The sequence below is a fragment of the Pezoporus occidentalis genome, unplaced genomic scaffold (assembly GCF_034315485.1).
Source record: "Pezoporus occidentalis ecotype Australia unplaced genomic scaffold, CSIRO_AGI_Poc_V1 ctg18, whole genome shotgun sequence".
Classification (NCBI taxonomy): domain Eukaryota; kingdom Metazoa; phylum Chordata; class Aves; order Psittaciformes; family Psittacidae; genus Pezoporus; species Pezoporus occidentalis.
The window spans coordinates 6,398,073-6,416,112 of record NW_026913640.1 but is presented as its reverse complement, the minus strand read 5'-3'; the positions used below and the strand labels follow the sequence as shown (position 1 = coordinate 6,416,112).

At 40.3% G+C, this 18,040-nt stretch overlaps 1 protein-coding gene across 4 annotated transcripts in view; it reads right to left on the bottom strand.

Moving 5' to 3' along the window:
* Positions 1 to 18,040, bottom strand: part of ATP8A2 (ATPase phospholipid transporting 8A2) — a 325,549-nt gene that overhangs the window by 224,328 nt on the left and 83,181 nt on the right. For all 4 annotated transcript variants that reach the window (XM_062615166.1, XM_062615167.1, XM_062615168.1 and 1 more), the window contains 5 exons: positions 17,543 to 17,612; positions 15,754 to 15,838; positions 14,341 to 14,480; positions 10,974 to 11,112; positions 4,629 to 4,693 (listed from right to left, as the gene is read on the bottom strand). In XM_062615166.1, coding sequence (XP_062471150.1) covers positions 4,629 to 4,693; positions 10,974 to 11,112; positions 14,341 to 14,480; positions 15,754 to 15,838; positions 17,543 to 17,612 — 499 coding nt within the window. The remainder of the gene's footprint in view (positions 1 to 4,628; positions 4,694 to 10,973; positions 11,113 to 14,340; positions 14,481 to 15,753; positions 15,839 to 17,542; positions 17,613 to 18,040) is intronic.

Here is an 18,040-nt window from a genome sequence, read left to right as displayed (position 1 = left end):
AAACTAACTGTACGTACAGCTTCCCTGGAGGTATGAAGACCCAGTTTGGGAAGTCAAGACACGGACTGCAGACAACAAATTAACAGTGTGAAGTTTTGGTTGTTTAATAATACTACATAATACCATGGTAGCACAAACAGGTTTATCCATGCTCATGTTCAATAGCTCATCCAAAGATTCAGCTGAGCAAGCAGGGAAGTGAAGGAGGCCAGCTTCTGTTTCCATACTTATACTTTTAGGCAGATCATCATCAGGAGAGGCTGGCACCGAAGGTTCTTTTGCTTGAGTATCAGCCTGTTGTTACTTCCCCATCAGCGTGCGCCACAGGATGATGACTCTCAGTCCAGGTACACTGTCAGCTCTGCAGAACACATTCACTGCGCAACTCCATTTATAGCAATGGAATTATTTTACAGCAAAATACTAGCCACAGGTTCAGACCTGGCTGCCTCTAATTTTCCCCTTCCACTACAACCCAAACTGATAACCAATTGATAACAGTTCCCAGGCCACCTTTCTACAGGACTGAAGATGAGGAAAACACCCAACAGTCCTTGGCTCTAAGATCCACTACTCTCCTCTCAGGCTTTCCAAAACCTCTCTTGGTCATCCCATTTCCCTTCTTCAGCTCTCACTCTCACCATTCTCACGCTTCAACTTCTATCAGATGCCAACACAAGAAATTTGTCTGGGTTAAGAGCTGCACAGTAAGACTTCATGATGTTCCAATTTAATTAAACAGAAACTGAACCAAGTAATTCCCTCAAAGTAAGCCTTGTGCTCAAAATATTTTCATTTGAAAAAGCTTTATTAGGAAAAGGAAAGAAAACCCAAGTAAGCATATGTATGTATGTAATTAAGTCTATGAGGGATAAGCATTCGCAGATTATTATGCTAAATTTCTAGAATTCAGCTGAATCAAGCTAGGGATTAGTCTTTCCTATTCCCTGTAGCTCCCTGGAGAGAACAGAAATGATTGATTTTTCCCTCAATGATTTCCCCTGCATGATTTAGAAAAAAATTGAGCTTTCAAAACCAAGCCAAGACAGTTGTTCGATCACATCTCACCTGCTGCTGTATGCCAAAGAGCAGAAGTGAGGGGGAAAGTCACAAAGGGAAAAAGCATATCAATATTTAAAGGCTCTAAGCAAAACTTGGATCTTGTCAAAATTCATTTTTAGTATTAATGGATTTCAGAGATGGAATAAATTAAATATAACACTACAGAAACTGTGTGAGAATCTTCGATTGATAGACTTCAGGCTAAGTTGAACATGTCACAATTCCTGTTACAGGTGCAACATACAAACTAGGTATTACTACACAGATCCAACACCAAAAAACTGACAATAAGTACCTAGAGATACTTTCCTTAGAATTACAAGCACCAGTGCAACTAACAAAAAACGTGTATGAATTTAATATGTAGACTTAGCAAAATTCAGTTCTACATTAAAAATGGCGGCAAGAGTACTTGGGGGGGGAGGGGAGGAACCCACCAAAAAAAAAAAAAACAAAACAAGAGAACTAATTTGGTCTGAAAACAAGACTGTTGAAATACAAAACATTTTTGAGGTACCAGGTCAGAAGCTCCACAAGTCTGTGCTCTTGTTTTGGAAAAACACATGTTATCTGAGCTAAAGTATCACAGTCATCTTTATTATTAAATATGTCGTCATGATGCATGATACAATCATCCCTTTTCTTCACTTAAAAGGCCAGTAACTGTATATCAAAGAGGAGTTTTGGTGGGCTGACGTGCTGGATTATTTTATTTTTTTTTTTGCCTGGAAGCTTCTGGTTTTTTTTTAATAGGTTTACTGGAAAACCTGTAATACTGTTGCCTTAGTTTACAGTGGGATTCTAACACCAAAGCCTTCCACCCATGAAACTGGAACATCTGCCAGATGAGGAGACAGCAGAGGAAAATTAGAACGTGCAATACTAATATTCCACAAAGCTTCCACAAAGTACAAGTGTCTACCCAGAGCAAACTAAGAATAGATACTATTTTGTCTGCTGCTTCTGCTAAAACTTATCCGCTAACCAATGGCTTGTTAAAGACTCTGTATTCTCAACATGAATCAAGTGTGGTTATATTTCACAGGTTATTTCAAGCATAAATCCCACACTTAAAGCTGAAATACTCCAAGAATACTGATGCACGATATGTCTGAAGTAAATTCTCAACTTTGCACAGGGGATGCTGTTTAACAGCTATCACTTTTCAAACTCAAATCACCCCAACAGCAGCCATGACCCTCTCCTTAAAAACTTCTGCCAGAGGCATGTACAGCTGAGATTAAGTTTGTCATCCCCAACTCTGAATTATCTAAAGTTACAGGACCAGAAAAGAGAACTTTAAGTGATGTTATTTCAAAGAAGTAAAGCTATACAAATGAAAGGCATGAAAGACAGACACTAGTCTCAGATTTTTAGAGCTGTTAGAGTATTAGCTCACATTTGCGGCTCATGAAAGGGAAACCAGAAGGCATCAGCAAAAATTAGAAAGTGTGGAAGATATATTGCTATGCACAGGTGGAACCCCTCTATTATTTCATCCCACTCCCTATTCTCATACCACTACGATATGTGCACCAAGCACCACACAACAGAAATTCACCAAGGTAAGTGTTTTGCATTGAGCTCTGTGAAGTATCTTCTATATGCAAGACTGAATCCTTAAGTGTACTGTGATACTAACACAGTTACACAGCTGAGGACACAGTTAAGGTGTAAGGCATTCAATTCAACATGTGCCATCAGCAACACTACAATTCCTACTTAAAAAATTATGAGCAGCTGCTGTGCTCTCTTTATTCCACAGAACTCCTAATTCAGCTACATAACTGGATATAGCAGGTGGGGAAAGACGATTATAGAGTTTGCTTTTTATCTAGGAATTTTCAAGTATGCTGGATAGAAAGTTGATTACATATTTCTTTTCTATGTTGGCAGAAGTCAGGCAAAAAGAGGGGAGGGAAGGGTTTCAATCTGTGGCAACCAATGTTTTATCATTCTAGTGTCCTTAGACTAAGCCATGGCAAGATGCACACAAAACAACTCATATTACTGATGGTGTCATCCTTGACCTCTCATGCTTTTATGAGTATGACTAACTGTTCTCATTTGAGGAGCAGATCCATCTTAACAGCCAGTATTCCATGCAGTCAGAAAGCCTCCAATTCCCATACACTCTTTAAAGACAAATAAGAATCCTCAAGGGTCTTAAAACAGGCTCCACATCCCCATCTCTCCTGCCAAAGTGCTTTCTGGCATAGAGATAGTAGGAGACTGCAGTAATAGTTTCATATGTTTTACATGTGACCAAGAACCTCCTCTACCATCATGGGGTCTATCTGTCAATATAACTGTGATTGGTGCTCATACTGGAGACTGCTGATTACATAAATCTGCCAACACTTCAACACAGAAGAGGAGAGACTTTCAATAAACTTCCAACAGAGATTTTATAATTTCTCCTTATCTTAATACATATCATGAAGACTGATACAACCTCAAATCTTCCTAGACAGCTCAATCTGTTCAGCTTCTCAGTTTACTACTTTTTTACCCATTTTCTCATTTGTAGTACAGCTACTTAAGTCTAGTTTCTCTAGAAGTTAAAAATTATCTTTGAGTTTTAATTTCAGAGAGTTAAGTTTTATTTTTTTGGGTATCACTGCAAAAATATATAGTTCTGCATTCAGCTTTCCAGACCCTCAGTTTCTGCTTCTCAAGCAGTTAACAGAATACCTCAGAGCTGCAGTACCACATTTACTTAGGAAAAAGCTTAGAATTTATGAAAATAATTGCTTGCCCTACTAATCCTCACTTGATTGTAGTCTCCTTCTCCTAAACATAAGGAGATTGCTGTTCATTCCCATACCTCCCCCACTGCCCCAGAAGACATAAGTCTGAAACTGGGCAATGGACTCAAGATTCACCAAGTGGGTGAGTAGATCTATCACATTTACTTACCCTCCTTTTGATGAGAAAAGGAGTATGTAGTGTCTTCTAATTTATTTAATGAATTTCTTTCCACAGGAGTCCTGCCTATCACTCCTAGCTAAGTTATCATATTTGTAAAGCTATGGCAAAGTGGGAAAGTGTGAAGAGATGCTTAGGTCAACAATGTTTTCTCCCAGTTTAGTTCCCACATTATATTACCTTTTGTTATTTACCCTGCCCTTTCATGGTCCTTTCAGCCAATTAACCTAAATCACAATTTAAAAGCAGATGTTGAAGCTGTTCAGCACTACTCAGCACCTTCTGTATTATATTCACTACAGAGGTAGCAAACAGGGCACAGTGGTTGGTGCAGGCAGGGCAAGCACTCGCCTCAAGCTATGACCCAGCCTTCATTTATTTATGACCTAGTTTTTATTTTGAAAAAGGAAGAGGAACCTGTCCCTCAGCCTGACCCAGTCTCAAGGGAGGTGTGCTGCCTACCAGGGCCTCGGATCAGAGATAGATACTGCTGAGAAGCTGCCTACTCTATTAGGTCCTACTATTACCCACTCCTAGCGGTCCATGTGGGTGACAGTGATGATGTGGCAAGTGAGAGAATGAGAAAACTTAACAACACTTCCTTCTGTCAAGAATTACACCAGGATTTGCTTACTTACATCTAGCGAATCCTCGTTGACCAGGATGAGAGACATACTCTGAGAAATGAGTCTGCAAGAATACCCTGCAAGAGAAAAAAATAAAAGTCAAGGATTTACTTTTTGGAAGAATATTTAAGGTTTAGCTAAAACTTAAGCATCTCTAGGTCAGATTACAAGTTACTTTCAGGCAGTCAATTTGACGCATAGGTGTACAGGACACACTCCAACTTGACAATTTTATTAGTAACACAAGCTGCATTTCATCTGCATTTCCAAGTACATCACTTCAGATGTTTTAACCAAAGAAAACACCATGCAAACTAGATGCAGTAAATATAGGCTATAGACCCGCAGCAAAATCATGTAGTTGTATACCAAAAAGGGGGGGGGGGGGGAGGGTATCTTCATGAAGACAGAATTGCCTTCACCACATTACAGGAACAGATCTGAATACACAGTTGCACCTATGCCACATGACGGGATCATTTGGTGTTATCACTCCCCTCAGCCCAGAGTTGGGTTAGACAAGCATTAATGTTTTGCTCTCGAGTCTAGTGTAGCAGGTCCTTCATCAAAAACTACAGATCCATAAAACACACAGAGCCCCTACCAACTCCTATAGGCATCAGGAAATTGTACTAGATTATTCCTAGTGTAGTACTGCAACGTGAAACACAAGCAAGTTGCCACAGTGTGGTACAGCACATGGAAGACAGTTCTGGACATTTACCAGGACACCAAAATTCAAAGCAGAAACTCACAAGACAGAAAAAGAAGCCTCTTATTTTTGTTCTAAGAGCCAGTGACTGCAGTACCACCCAATGCCACTGAAGTGGCAGTTCCTCTGCCACATGACTATCACTGACATGAGACAAAGTCGTATCCAGGTTACATATACTTTGCATCTGCAGAATAAACAGTACAATTCCAGCTCAAATTAATGGCAAGAGACAAATGCAAACCCGCAGACTGACCAGACTGCATTACCTAAAAGCTCATGCCTGTTCTCTTGGGATTATAGGGATGCGGGGGAGAGACTCCTCATCACGGACTGTAGTGATAGGACAAGGGGTAGCGGGTTAAAACTTAAACAGGGGAAGTTTAGATTGGATATAAGGAGGAAATTCTTTCCTCTTAGGGTGGAGAGGCACTGGAATGGGTTGCCCAGGGAGGTTGTGAATGCTCCATCCCTGGCAGTGTTCCAGGTTGGACGAGGCCTTGGGTGATATGATTTAGCATGAGGTGTCCCTGCTGATGGCAGGGGGGTTGGAACTAGATGATCTTAAGGTCCTTTCCAACCCTAACCATTCTATGATTCTATGATTAGCACAGTGGAGCTCCACAAAACAGCAGTGAATTCATTTATTTGAACCACATGCCTTTCATTGCTCATCTAAGTTACACAGGAAAAGGAAACACAGAATTATTTCATATTTCTGCTGTGCTTTTGCACAGAAATGAATCATAGCAAGTTTAAGAAATGGCTGTAAAATAAAATGAGGTCTCGGGGAGTCTTTTACTTTTCTTAAATAGAGTCTAGAGTTTACTGCAGTATGAGAGTAACATCCCTGTGACGAACCACTGCAAGGCCAGCAGTTTCAAAAGCAGAACAGCACAGTCAGTGTAAAAAGATTAAGTGTCTCTCTCTGTACAACAGCAGGAGAACTGAGATGTGAATTCATTTTCTATGGTATTCTTAGTTCCTTAGGAAGTCCATACAGACTCATCAATTGCAATGCAAATCACTTCCTCAGCCTATGGAATTTTTCATAATTGGCTAGTTTTGTAGGTATAATCCAGGGTTAACATGTCTGCATGGACCACTTCTGGCAAGAAAGCAAATCCCTCATCTTCCTTTGTGGAAGGCATGTTTATATCACATAGCCAGGCACTTTCAAGGAAGCAGGTTTGATTACCCACAGAAGTTTCATTTCTCTTTCATTCACAGCTGTGTGGAATACGAGTATCAGGTGCAACACCTTGGAGATGCATTTTCATCTTATTTGTGTTACCAAGCCGAGATGCTGAGGTTTACTTTCTGTTTTAGAGAATATAGAATGACACAACTCACACAGGCCTGTTGGTAAAAAGATAAAATATATTCTAATGAAGTGCAGCTTACAACATGAAAGCTTTGCAGATAACCTCTGATTCTGCCTGTGAACAAGTCTTAGGTGGTAGTACAGAAAACTAAGTAACAAAACTTCAACAGGTATAGACAAAACACTGACTTGAGAAAAAAAAAGTCAATTTACCATTTTCAAGTTAACTGCAGGCTCAAGAACTGCTTCCTTAGTTTTACTGAGGAGAAAAATATTACAAGCTTGAAAGCTTCCCTACATGCCAGGGTTATTTCTTTCCCCAGGGAATGGCAACAGCCTTGTGCAGTAGGCTGTTACAAATTCAGTATAACCAATTTAAAAGGATTTTCTAGTAGCATTTGATTGGAACAGCAGCTGCAACAGCAAGCTATAAATTTCCAAACTACTGCTCAGTGTTTCATTTTACCCCTTTCAAAACGAGCAAGATGGCACTTGACAAGTGCAGCTGGAAAAAAACAACTGTGGAAAACAGTTCTGCCGGGCATCTTGGAAATCACAGAGTCAGAAGTAGTAATCCTACAATTGAAGTCACTTCACGTGTTGTCATCGCATTAAACAGGAATGAGATCAAGATTGGAATAGGAAGATAAAGTCAAGCCTAACAACGGTTTATAGGAAATCTATACTTTATGTACAATTTCAGGACTATGAAGATATTAAAATATAGCACTAGTACAAAGTAACCGGCAACTGTAAGCAACACTTGCAGTCCTATTTTAAAGTTTTAAAATATTTTTATAAATTATTACTGGCTGTACTAACACAGCAAGCAAAACTACACTTTTCAAGATCAGGGCATATTTTTGTCAATACTTCTCAGTAGAATAAGATCAACCACTGGTTCAAAGCCAGGTACAAAATGTCAATCTACACCTGTAAATTGGTATCTAGCTCTTTAATTTAAAAGTCTGCTAAAGTCCATGAAGCAGATGGATCAGGTACTTCTGGGACTTGCTTCCCTTCAAGCATCCTGGGAGAAAGACTGCTTGAACCAGAGTTCAAGATCACAGCCCACAGGCACATTCATACTGCAGGCATACAAAATCCGGCATCTGAGGCAAGAATGATTATCCTCTGTGTTTAGAGATGGCATATAAGCCCCACTCAGACTTTGCATAGGGATACAGGCAAGCATGCTGGTATTGCTTCAGTTCCCTCCACCGAAAAAAAATCAGTTTGCTGTAACAGAAGCGTTCTTACGTCTGAATTGTAAAGATATGGATTTGATGGATGGACTGCAAGATGGGTAAGGAATTGGCTGAGTAGCTGCATCCAAAGTTACAATCAATGTCTCAATGTCCAAGCGGAAACCAGTAATGAGTAGTGTCTCTCAGAGGTCATCATGGGAACACCACCATTTAGTATCTTCACCAATGACAGACAATGGGATTGACTGCACTTTCAGTAACACCAAGCTGAATGGTGCAGTTGATACCCTAGAGGGAAGGGATGCCATCCAGAGGAACCCTGACAGGTTTGAGAAGTAGGCCTGCAAGAATCTCATGAAGTTCAAGAAGGGCGAGTGCAAGGACCTGCACCTGATATTTGGGCTTGTCACAACACAATAAAGTACACATTGGGGAATGAATTGATTGAGTAACCCTTCAGAGAGGTACCTGGAGATACTGGAGCATGAAATACTGGATGTGAGACTCCACCTGGAGTACTGCATTCAGCTCTAGGGCCCCCAGCTTAAAGACAGACATAGACCTGTTTGAGCAGATCCACAGGAGGTTCACAAAAGCAGTAAGAGGGCTGGAATATATCACTTGTAGGAAAAGGCTGAGAGAGTTGGGGTTTGTTCAGCCTGGAGAAGGCGCTGCAGAGACCTTTCAATATATAAAGCAGGCATATAAGAAAAACTGACAAGGCCTGTGTGGGCAGATCAAGGGCCATCACTTCAAACTGAAAGAGTGTGGGTTCAGATCAGACATAAGGAAGAAAGTTACGATGGGGGTGGTGGGACTGGAACAAGTTGGTCAGAAGAGTTGTGGATGCCACATCAAGGGAAGTGTTCAAGGCCAAACTAGATGGGGCTTTGAGCAATCTGGTCTAGTAAAATATGTGTTGGTTGACAAAAAGCTCAACATGAGCTGGCACTGTGTGCTTCCAGCCCAGAAAGCCAACTGTATGCTGGGTTGCAGAAAAAGAAGTGTGACTAGCAGGTCAAAGGAGGTGATTCTCCCCCTCTTCTCAGGACTCATGAGACCATACTTGGAGTTCACTCAGCCCCCAGTACAAGAAGGACGTGGACTGCTTGAGGGAGTCAAGAGAGGGCCATAAAGACGACCAGAGGGCTGAAGCACCTCTCCTATGAAGACCGGCTGAGAGAGCTGGGCTTGTCCAGCCTTGAGAAGAGAAGGCTCCAGGGAGACCTGAGTACATAAAGGGGACCTAAAAGAAATCTGGACAAGGACTTTTAACAAGGACTGGCTTTAAACCAAAAAAGTGTAGATTTAGATTAGATATCAGGAAGGAACTCTTCACTGTGAGGATGGTGAGGCACCGGAACAGGTTGCCAGGGAAGCTGCAGATGTTTCATCCCTGAAAGTTCAAGGCCAGGCTGTCACTGCCCATGGTCCCAGGTTTGGAACTGGATGACCTTTAAGGTCTCTTCCAACTCAAACCAGTCTGTGATTATAAGGCAGTGCTCATAGCTATAAATGCATACCGTAGGGTAAGAGCTCTTAGCCTAACTGTAGGGATTAATTTCACACTAAAGCATGCCACCCAAGGCTCTGTCCAACCTGGCCTTGAACACCACCAGGGATGGAGCATTCACAACTTCCCTGGGCAACCCATTCCAGTGCCTCACCACCCTAACAGGAAAGAACTTCTTCCTTATATCCAATCTAAACTTCCCCTGTTGAAGTTTTAACCCATTACCCCTTGCCCTATCACTACAGTCCCTAATGAAGAGTCCCTCCCCAGCATCCCTATAGGCCCCCTTCAGATACTGGAAGGCTGCTATGAGGTCTCCACGCAGCCTTCTCTTCTCCAGGCTGAACAGCCCTGCATTCCCAGAAAAATCTTACTAAGAAAGTTATTGGCTGGAAACATCAGTTCTGCATTTCCAGGAGCCTGCTGAGCACCAGGATCATGGTAAATTGAAATCTGCCGTGGCTTTTTTGCCTCACTGAAAGGCAAAGATGATCCAAGCTCCGCAGATTGTTTTGAGAGAGGATGAAGATACAGAAATACTGTTAGCCTTCTAGAGTTGTTTCCAGATGCTAAGGACACTTTTGGCTGATAAAAACTGAAGACTATATTTCACGCAAAAAAGCCATTTCTGAACCCAGAACTCCTACTTTCTTTAAGTAGAGAGTTCATACGGTTGAATTAAAGCTTATCAGAAACACCCTCTTCACCTGCAGGACTATGAGCTGGCACATGACTAAATAGAAGGCATTCAACCATGCCTCAGCAAGGTCAGTCATTACTCTTCAGAGAAGTTAAGAATGCAAGAGACAACATACTAATGACGAAGGCCAAGGAATTGAGATGAAGCTGGAAGAACAAAGTACTCAAACTCCTTGATGCAGCTGCCAAGAGTTCAAATATCCCTCAATACATATGCATATCCTTGCAGCAAGCGAGTCCATAACCATAACCTCCACACACAATGAGAAACTGAAAACACTTTTTACTCTCCAGATAGCATATTTACACCTGAAGCATAAAGCATACACGAGGATTAGGTTTTAAATTCAATGCTTGTAACCCATTAAAACTAATATACAAAAGCTGGAAGGGTGCCATATGTTTGTACTTTCAAGGCAACTTGAACATGAAGCTAATTAAGTTTGAGTTTTACTACCAAACTGTACAGTAAAAGTGGCAATTTAGAAATTGTAAGGGAGATGCTTATTCCTTTCAAGTTGTTTCATGAACTCTTTTTTATGATAGCAAGCTGGAAGTTACTCTCCCTCAGCCTTCAGAGCAAGCAATTGCTGCAAAGCTCATTTACTTGTGTTCAGGCTAGCTGCTGTAACTTATTTGAGGTATTTATGCCAAGAATGTTAGCTACATTTTTTTTTCTTTTAATTTCTCAATAGATGATACTTCCCTCCTCTCCAGTTGCCTGCTGCTTTTAAATCATCTACTTAAACCACACACCTTAATTCTACCACAACCCTATCAGTTCAGCAAGTTATTTCACCTCTTGGTACACCTTCAGCATAGGAAGATACATGAAACTGGATTCAGGTTTGAGAAGTAAACAAATTCTAGTCAGACAGAGTAACCAGAAAGAGGGGAATACCTATGTTGAGAGCTGTTTCCTGCTTGTCACCTGTCAGAATCCATATCTTAATTTCTGCCTTTATTAGTGTAGCTATTGTTTCTGGAACACCTGCTTGCAGGCGGTCTTCAATGGCTGTAGCTCCAAGAAGTAGCAAATCCTGGGAAAAAAAAAAAAACAAACAACAGAATTTGAGGGATGGCTTTCTTAAGATAAAGATATTCTGGAACACACTCAAAAAGGAATTAAAGACAGCATGTTGCACCTCATTGCTAATACAGGATTTTGACAAGTAATGCACACTACAGTAAATTTCTGGTGTGGCTATTCTACTTCCTCTGCATACAATTCACATTTCAAGGGGTACAGAATGGAACAGAGTGTTTCTGATCAGAAAGATGGCAATGTTTCAAGAGCAATTAATTGAAGTTATACAACTCCCAAGCTAGCCTATGGATGAACATATATACTGGAGTATTCACTAATCACCATAGCAACATGATGAGTGGGTCTCAGTTTATACATTTCCTAAGCTCACAAAACAAAAGTCACCTGGCATCACATCATTTAAACTCATTTCCCTCCCATAAAATGTACATATAGACTGGATACAATCACTCAAAACAAAACTTATTGCAACTATTTATGGATATAATCACTACATTTATGTAATACATGTGGTATGAACATTAATCAATCCAAGTATCTCTAATCTACATATAGATGTCTGCCAGAAAAACATGTCTTATACAAAAAATGTAATACTACAGAGTTCGCCATGTTCTTATGCAATTCTAAAGCAATTGCTTGAAGAGATTTGGCTGTGTTACAGTAAGAAAAAGAAAGTCAAGCAGGCAAAAATACCTAAGAAATAAACATCCTCAAAAGGCACAATTTACGCAGCAGATTTTAACTTTCAAGGCATATTGATTCCTTAGACATGTAAAGATTTAAATTTAAAAGAAATTGATACAAATTGAGTTTAGTTATACTGTTTGACTTCAAGAATTGCATAGAACAAGCAACAGCTTCTATTCTTTGTACGGATTACAGTTATTCAAGTGAAAACAGACGAAGCGAACAGAAGCATTTAAGAGACTTGAGGTTGTTCATCCTGGAGAAAAAAGGCTTCAGGTAGACCTTACTGTGGCCTTCCTATATATAAGGAGAACTTATTAGAAAGATTGAGAGAGACTTTATACCACAGCCTGCAGTAGCAGAACAACAGGAAACACCTTTAAACTGAAAGAGAAAAGATTTAGATTGGACACAAAGAAGAGATTTTTTACAATGAGAACTGGGAGACACTGGAACAGGTTGTCCACAGAAGTTGTGGCTGCCCCATCCCTGGCAGTGTTCAAGCCAGGCTGGACTGGGCTTTGAGCAGTCTGATCTAGTGGAAGGTGTCCCTGCTCATGGTGGGGGGTTGGCACTAGATGAGCTTCAAGGTCCCTTCCAACCCAAATCATTCTGTGTTTCTATGAAGAGGGCATTATTTGCAACTCCCACTTGTATGCACCTATGCATGCATAAAGAACAGAAAGGGAAGCTGCTATTTATACAAGTATGTGAGCTGACATCAGTTACAGGTCTTGACAAATCTTAAGATTTATTATGAGATATTCAGCTGGTAAAGGTAGAAGAATTTACTTTAGTACCCTAGAGCCTCCTGGCTATACAAAAATGTTTGCCTTTATCAATGCCAACAATATTTGAAGGTATCAAATTAAATCCAAGCATGCAATTGCAGATTGTCTTTTATTCCCAAAGTCAGTTGTTAAGCAGTTAAACATGACAGCACAGGGACCAGCATGGCTGAGCTACCCGAGCAGGGGAGTTACTATTGTGCCTGCTGAAGCCCTCTCAGCCAGTCTGCAGGTGGGGAAGGAAGCCCATTCATGTTTGTCTTCCCATGTACACCTGTACTATGATCCAGTAATCAACACTCAGACTGGCAAAGTAGCTCTCCTATTCTCATTTGAGCCCTTCAATGAAAAAAAAATAAATAAAAAAAAAATCAGCCTATTAAAATACATTATACTTTGTTATTGCCACAAGCCAGTTTATGATCTGGAAAGAAGTGCCTGTAGACCAGAGAATTTAACTCAGGAAATACCAGCTCTAAGAAAGGGAAAATAAAGGGCAATTTCCTGCTCTTCGGTATGACAAGCAAGCAAACATTAACAGGAAAGGGATACAGTGGATATTTCCTACCAATATGGCAAATTCCAAAATTCCAATTATACAACCCATTCATGGGTTCATTTTTCCCAAGATTTTAAATTGTGAAAGGAGACAGAAGATAAATGGCCAAAAGTTATCTAAGGCTTGAGAGCACATTTTAAAGTAAGAGAAGCAAGGTATGTTCACTTCTCACCTCAGTGAAAAAGAAGTGTACAAGAGCATAGTGCAGGAAGCAGAAAGCTGAAATAAGTTATGCAAACCTACAGAGCCAAGGATTAGACAACCACACTGGCCAACACAAAAGATGGCTTCAGACATTAATCTGAAAAACAAGACCCATTCTTCAGCTGTTACTTAAGGAGTTCTTGGAGTTTTTCCATAACCCTATGAAAGTCAGCCGCTTTCCTAGTCTTAATCTCCTTTCCTCTTCTGTCCCAACTAACTTCAGTACACAACAGCGCTCCAGAACTTAAGTCACATTCTTAATATTAAAAAAAAGAAATTGAAATTCAAAGAGTGTTTTACAGAAACCACTATATGAGTGAAATAACCGGCGCAAGGAGAAAGAGCATGAACAAGTGTAGCTGAGAAGTGACTACCAGCGTATCAGAAAGCAGGAAGACCAATAAATACTAAAGAAACACTGGCCCCTAGTGTTGACATTTTACCATTTTATTTAGTGCGGGATGAGAGTTTCAAACTGGCTCTCCAACACCTACTTTTCCCTTCCAGAATTATGAGTTCTACAACTTGCATGGAGAGCAGTTTTTCACCTTTGTTTCCAGGCCATGCAACTACAGGGGTCAGTGAGCACTCTGTTTTGTCTACAGGGTCTACAACAGCCTTCAGAAAACCTGAACTGAGACTGATAGATGAAAAGGAACAAATTTCTCTGTATACACTAGCATATGGGAACTCGGAGCAACACAGTGATTTTGTATGTTATCTTTTTCAAGTTATATCACTGTTACACAAGACAAAAATAATGAGAAAGGAGTTTATGAGTAGCAATGACATTTTATACATAACTTGGTCTCAGACGTACAAATTAAAACTTGAGAGATCTATGGTCTGAGCAGGTTGCCAACTAAAAACACCTTTCCAGGTTCTTATGAGTTAACTGGTTCACTGTATAAAGCCCAAATTCCATGAGAAGAGATATCTGTAAGGGAATCTGATAAAAAATAAGAAGTATGTGTATTACCTTTTCAATAATCTCATAGCATTCCTCCATCTTCTGAGCTCTGTCTTTCAGAACTGTACTGGTCTCATTGTAGACATTCAGCCACTCTCTATAAGAGTTTTCTGACAGATCTGCATAAGCAATGCACAAAGTCCTCAGACCTACAAAACAGAAAACAGCCATTACACACAGCAGAATTACACTATCAGCAAATCATTAATGCCCTAATGAACACTAAATTCTAACCCTCTCACCAGAGCAACAGGAGCTTTTAACGCACATTGTTAAACTCCAGATTCCACAAATTTTCCCTGTCCATGTTTAAAGCATTTGAGTTTTCACAAATGTAATACAAAAGCCTGGCTCATTTAGGTTACTGATGTTGGTGTAAACCAAGAGAAGCCAAGGGCCGCAAGCTTCCCCCTGATTTTAAGTATTGCAATCTAGCCATACTGGAGCCACAAAAGTGCCATCTTTAATCTTTTTAGTTTAACCATGAAAGCAAGCTTGGCTTTCATGCATCTTTAAAGGTCAAATAAAAAAAAAAAAAAAACAGCTACATATTGTAACTGGAAATATTACTTAGTCAAACACACTGCACAGCCCACATTTCCTTGTAAAAAGACTGTTTCCTCCTACAGTGCATGCATGTAACTCACATTAATAATGGGAGTTACACATGCACAAAGGAGTAGATAATAAGGCCCATGAAGTACAAAAGCCATTTTATTAGGCCACTGGAAAAAATTAACATGCAGAAGTAATGACTTTTTCTTCCTCTGGCATGAGTCAAGCAGAAAGGAGCATGTGTCATAAAGTATTAAAGTTTCATCACTGAGAACACAGGAGTCTGCAGAAAAATTACTAATTAAAGCTGAATAGCGTTTACGGATTTAGGAGGGAAATCACTGGTCCATGGTTTTACTGTAACAAAAGTATCTTATGCTACTGCAGAAAAGGGAACAAAGCCAAGTACTTCTGTTTGAACAGAGGTGTTACATCAGTCCTAAAGGCCTTACAGACCATTTCAGATCATTTTTGACATCTTGGTCTTCCAGGCTTCTCAACTTGTTCAGATTATCTCTCTGCTTCATGAAACCAGGGACTTTGTGCCTTTTACACTGGTAAAAACATCTCTAAACCCAGTGTAATGGAAGTATTCTGAGCAATGCAACTCACACCCAGCCCTTCATCACAGGCACACAGCACCTCATCTTTTCCTTCCAAATTCTACTTTCCTACTGAAATTGAACAAAAATAGGGCACAAACTTTTAGGGTTAAAGTTATCCTGGAGTTGTTAATTTGATTATTACATACCACTTCTTAACTTATCTTCATAACCATCTTACTCAGCATTGCAAAGGTTAAACAACTCAGAACATGCTGCAAGGAGTTTGCTAAGCTGAATTCCCATGACATGCTGCTTCTCTTACCTTCTGTTGCGAAGTATTCAAGATGACACAGTGTTTGCTCCATATACTCAGAATCTTTTGAAAGCCTCTCAAAAATTACATTATCCTATTAAAATCAAATTCATTACAACAGAGTAAGTCTACAAATGAAGTTTCTATTTGGGTATTTATGAACTCAAGTAAAATAAACTGAGTGGACTTGCCAATACCAGAGCCCAAGACTATATTTGCAAATATTATGTTAAGGTTTTAGGGACCCTCTTTTGAGTAAGCCATCTGTATTGTGCCCAGTGGCAAAGATACTGCATCCACTTTCAATAATGGGAACAGAAGTATGCTCTGCCCCCCTCCTCCCCTCTTTCCACAAAGGGGTCTCCATTACTGGGCAGTACAGAACACCCCTTTCTGAAGGGGATATATTGATTTCCAGAGAATGTAAGTGCCTGATCTTATCCAGGATACATTGTAGTCCCATGCAGAAGAGCTTCTTGCAGTCCTTTCTGGAAAAGATTCCCACTGATATTAAAAAATAGAAGGCAGAAGCACTGATCAGGTTCTACGACAAAATCCTCTTAGAAATATCCTTCTTTCGTCACTATATCAAAGGGCAACTGAAACAGCCCAGATAACAGCGGGAACCGAAATACAGCACCATCACCTACATGTCTGGAGTCTCTGGATTTTATTCTGCAACTGTCAGAACAGGGTGCTACACATACATGAGATACGGAAACCCTACTTTTGCTCAAACATGTACTCTTGACTAAACACGCCTACATCTATCACTGATTAGAGATAGGCATACAAAACAAGTAATTTATTATGGAAGTGACAGGACAGGAGATGACTATCAGAATGGGAAAGAGTTCATATGGAACAGGCAGTTAAGTTAAGAGTTTAGGTGAGTTTTGTCTTGTATGTTCTGCTGCATCCACAACACCAGGTTACACTAATTACTACAACCCTTTTGCTCTTTTAAGACATCTGAGACTGCTCACATGGAAGACAGCATAAGTCTTTTTACTATAAATTCCTATGTTCTCCATCCCTTCCTTCTTCAAGAAGGAATGTGAGCTCAGGTATATTATGAGCAACAAGCAATTGCAAATCCGTGCAGTCCTACTAGATGTACAACTTCAAAATACTGTACAAAGGCAATGGGCTTAATCCACTCTCACCAGACCAGCATGAAGCCAGCACATCTTTATCAAATCAAGAGTGCAACTGAACCAACAGAGCAGTGCACCCAGACAAATATGTCCGGACAAATTCAAGTAAACCAGATCTTTACAAAATTCAGATCTGGTTACAAAAAGCATTGAAATTAGAACCACTCTTTGGCTGTGGCCAATGCTACTTTTGCAGCCTTTGCACTTTGGTAAGTTATTGCTTTTGTCAGTGAAGACAGAAGAACACCATGGTGCAAGTCATGTTGACAAATTACAGAAGGTGCAGAGATGCGAGAGCTAGATCAAGAGCCACTTGAGAACAGATTTTAGCATTACAGATCCAAACGGTCTTTAGTCTAGCTCCTGAACTGCTGCTGTGCAGCCTTGTGAAATACTAACTTTGATTGATTAAAGGGCACTGCTCCCATCAGTTTCATGACTTCAACTGGTAGTAGAAAGCCCAACAATCTTCCTACCAGCAAAACGAGTCAGAGGAGGAATGAACAGTCTCTTAAATCACTTTGCCCTAAACAGCAAGCCAACAGGTACTACGTACAATACATGAAATGCCAGCAACAGCCACAGCTGCTAAAACAATAACTAGTAGTGTTACTTCTCCACTAGGTGACTTAATTACTTACAGCCCCTTTGCAGTAGAGACGTAGCTTTCCTGATGGAGTTCGAACAATCACTGACATCCTCTTCCTGTTGCTATTGAAAAAAAAGCATTTGCTTCTGTTAGTCATCGCAATGGAGAGCAAGTTATAGCCAGAGATTTTTCTCAGATGTGTCTAGTGCATCTGAGATCAGGTGAGATGCAACAGTAATAACTTGAGACCCCACAATCCTTGACAGAAAGGAGAAATACCAAATTACCTACTTCCAGCTTCAGCCCTATGGCTCCCATTGGCAAGCACCTGTCAAAGCAAGCCAAGACACAAGAACAGCTGCCTACCCAAATCTTCTCTGGCTTATTTTTACAGGCTCCTTTAGAGCAGAACCAGCCAACTCAAAGACAACAGAGAATAAGACTTCAAGTCATTAAGCCACAGAAATGGTAGGAAAATCAATAAATAAATCACAAAAGCCAGCTGACTAGCACCACCTAAACTGACAAAACTTTATCAGCTGACAAACAG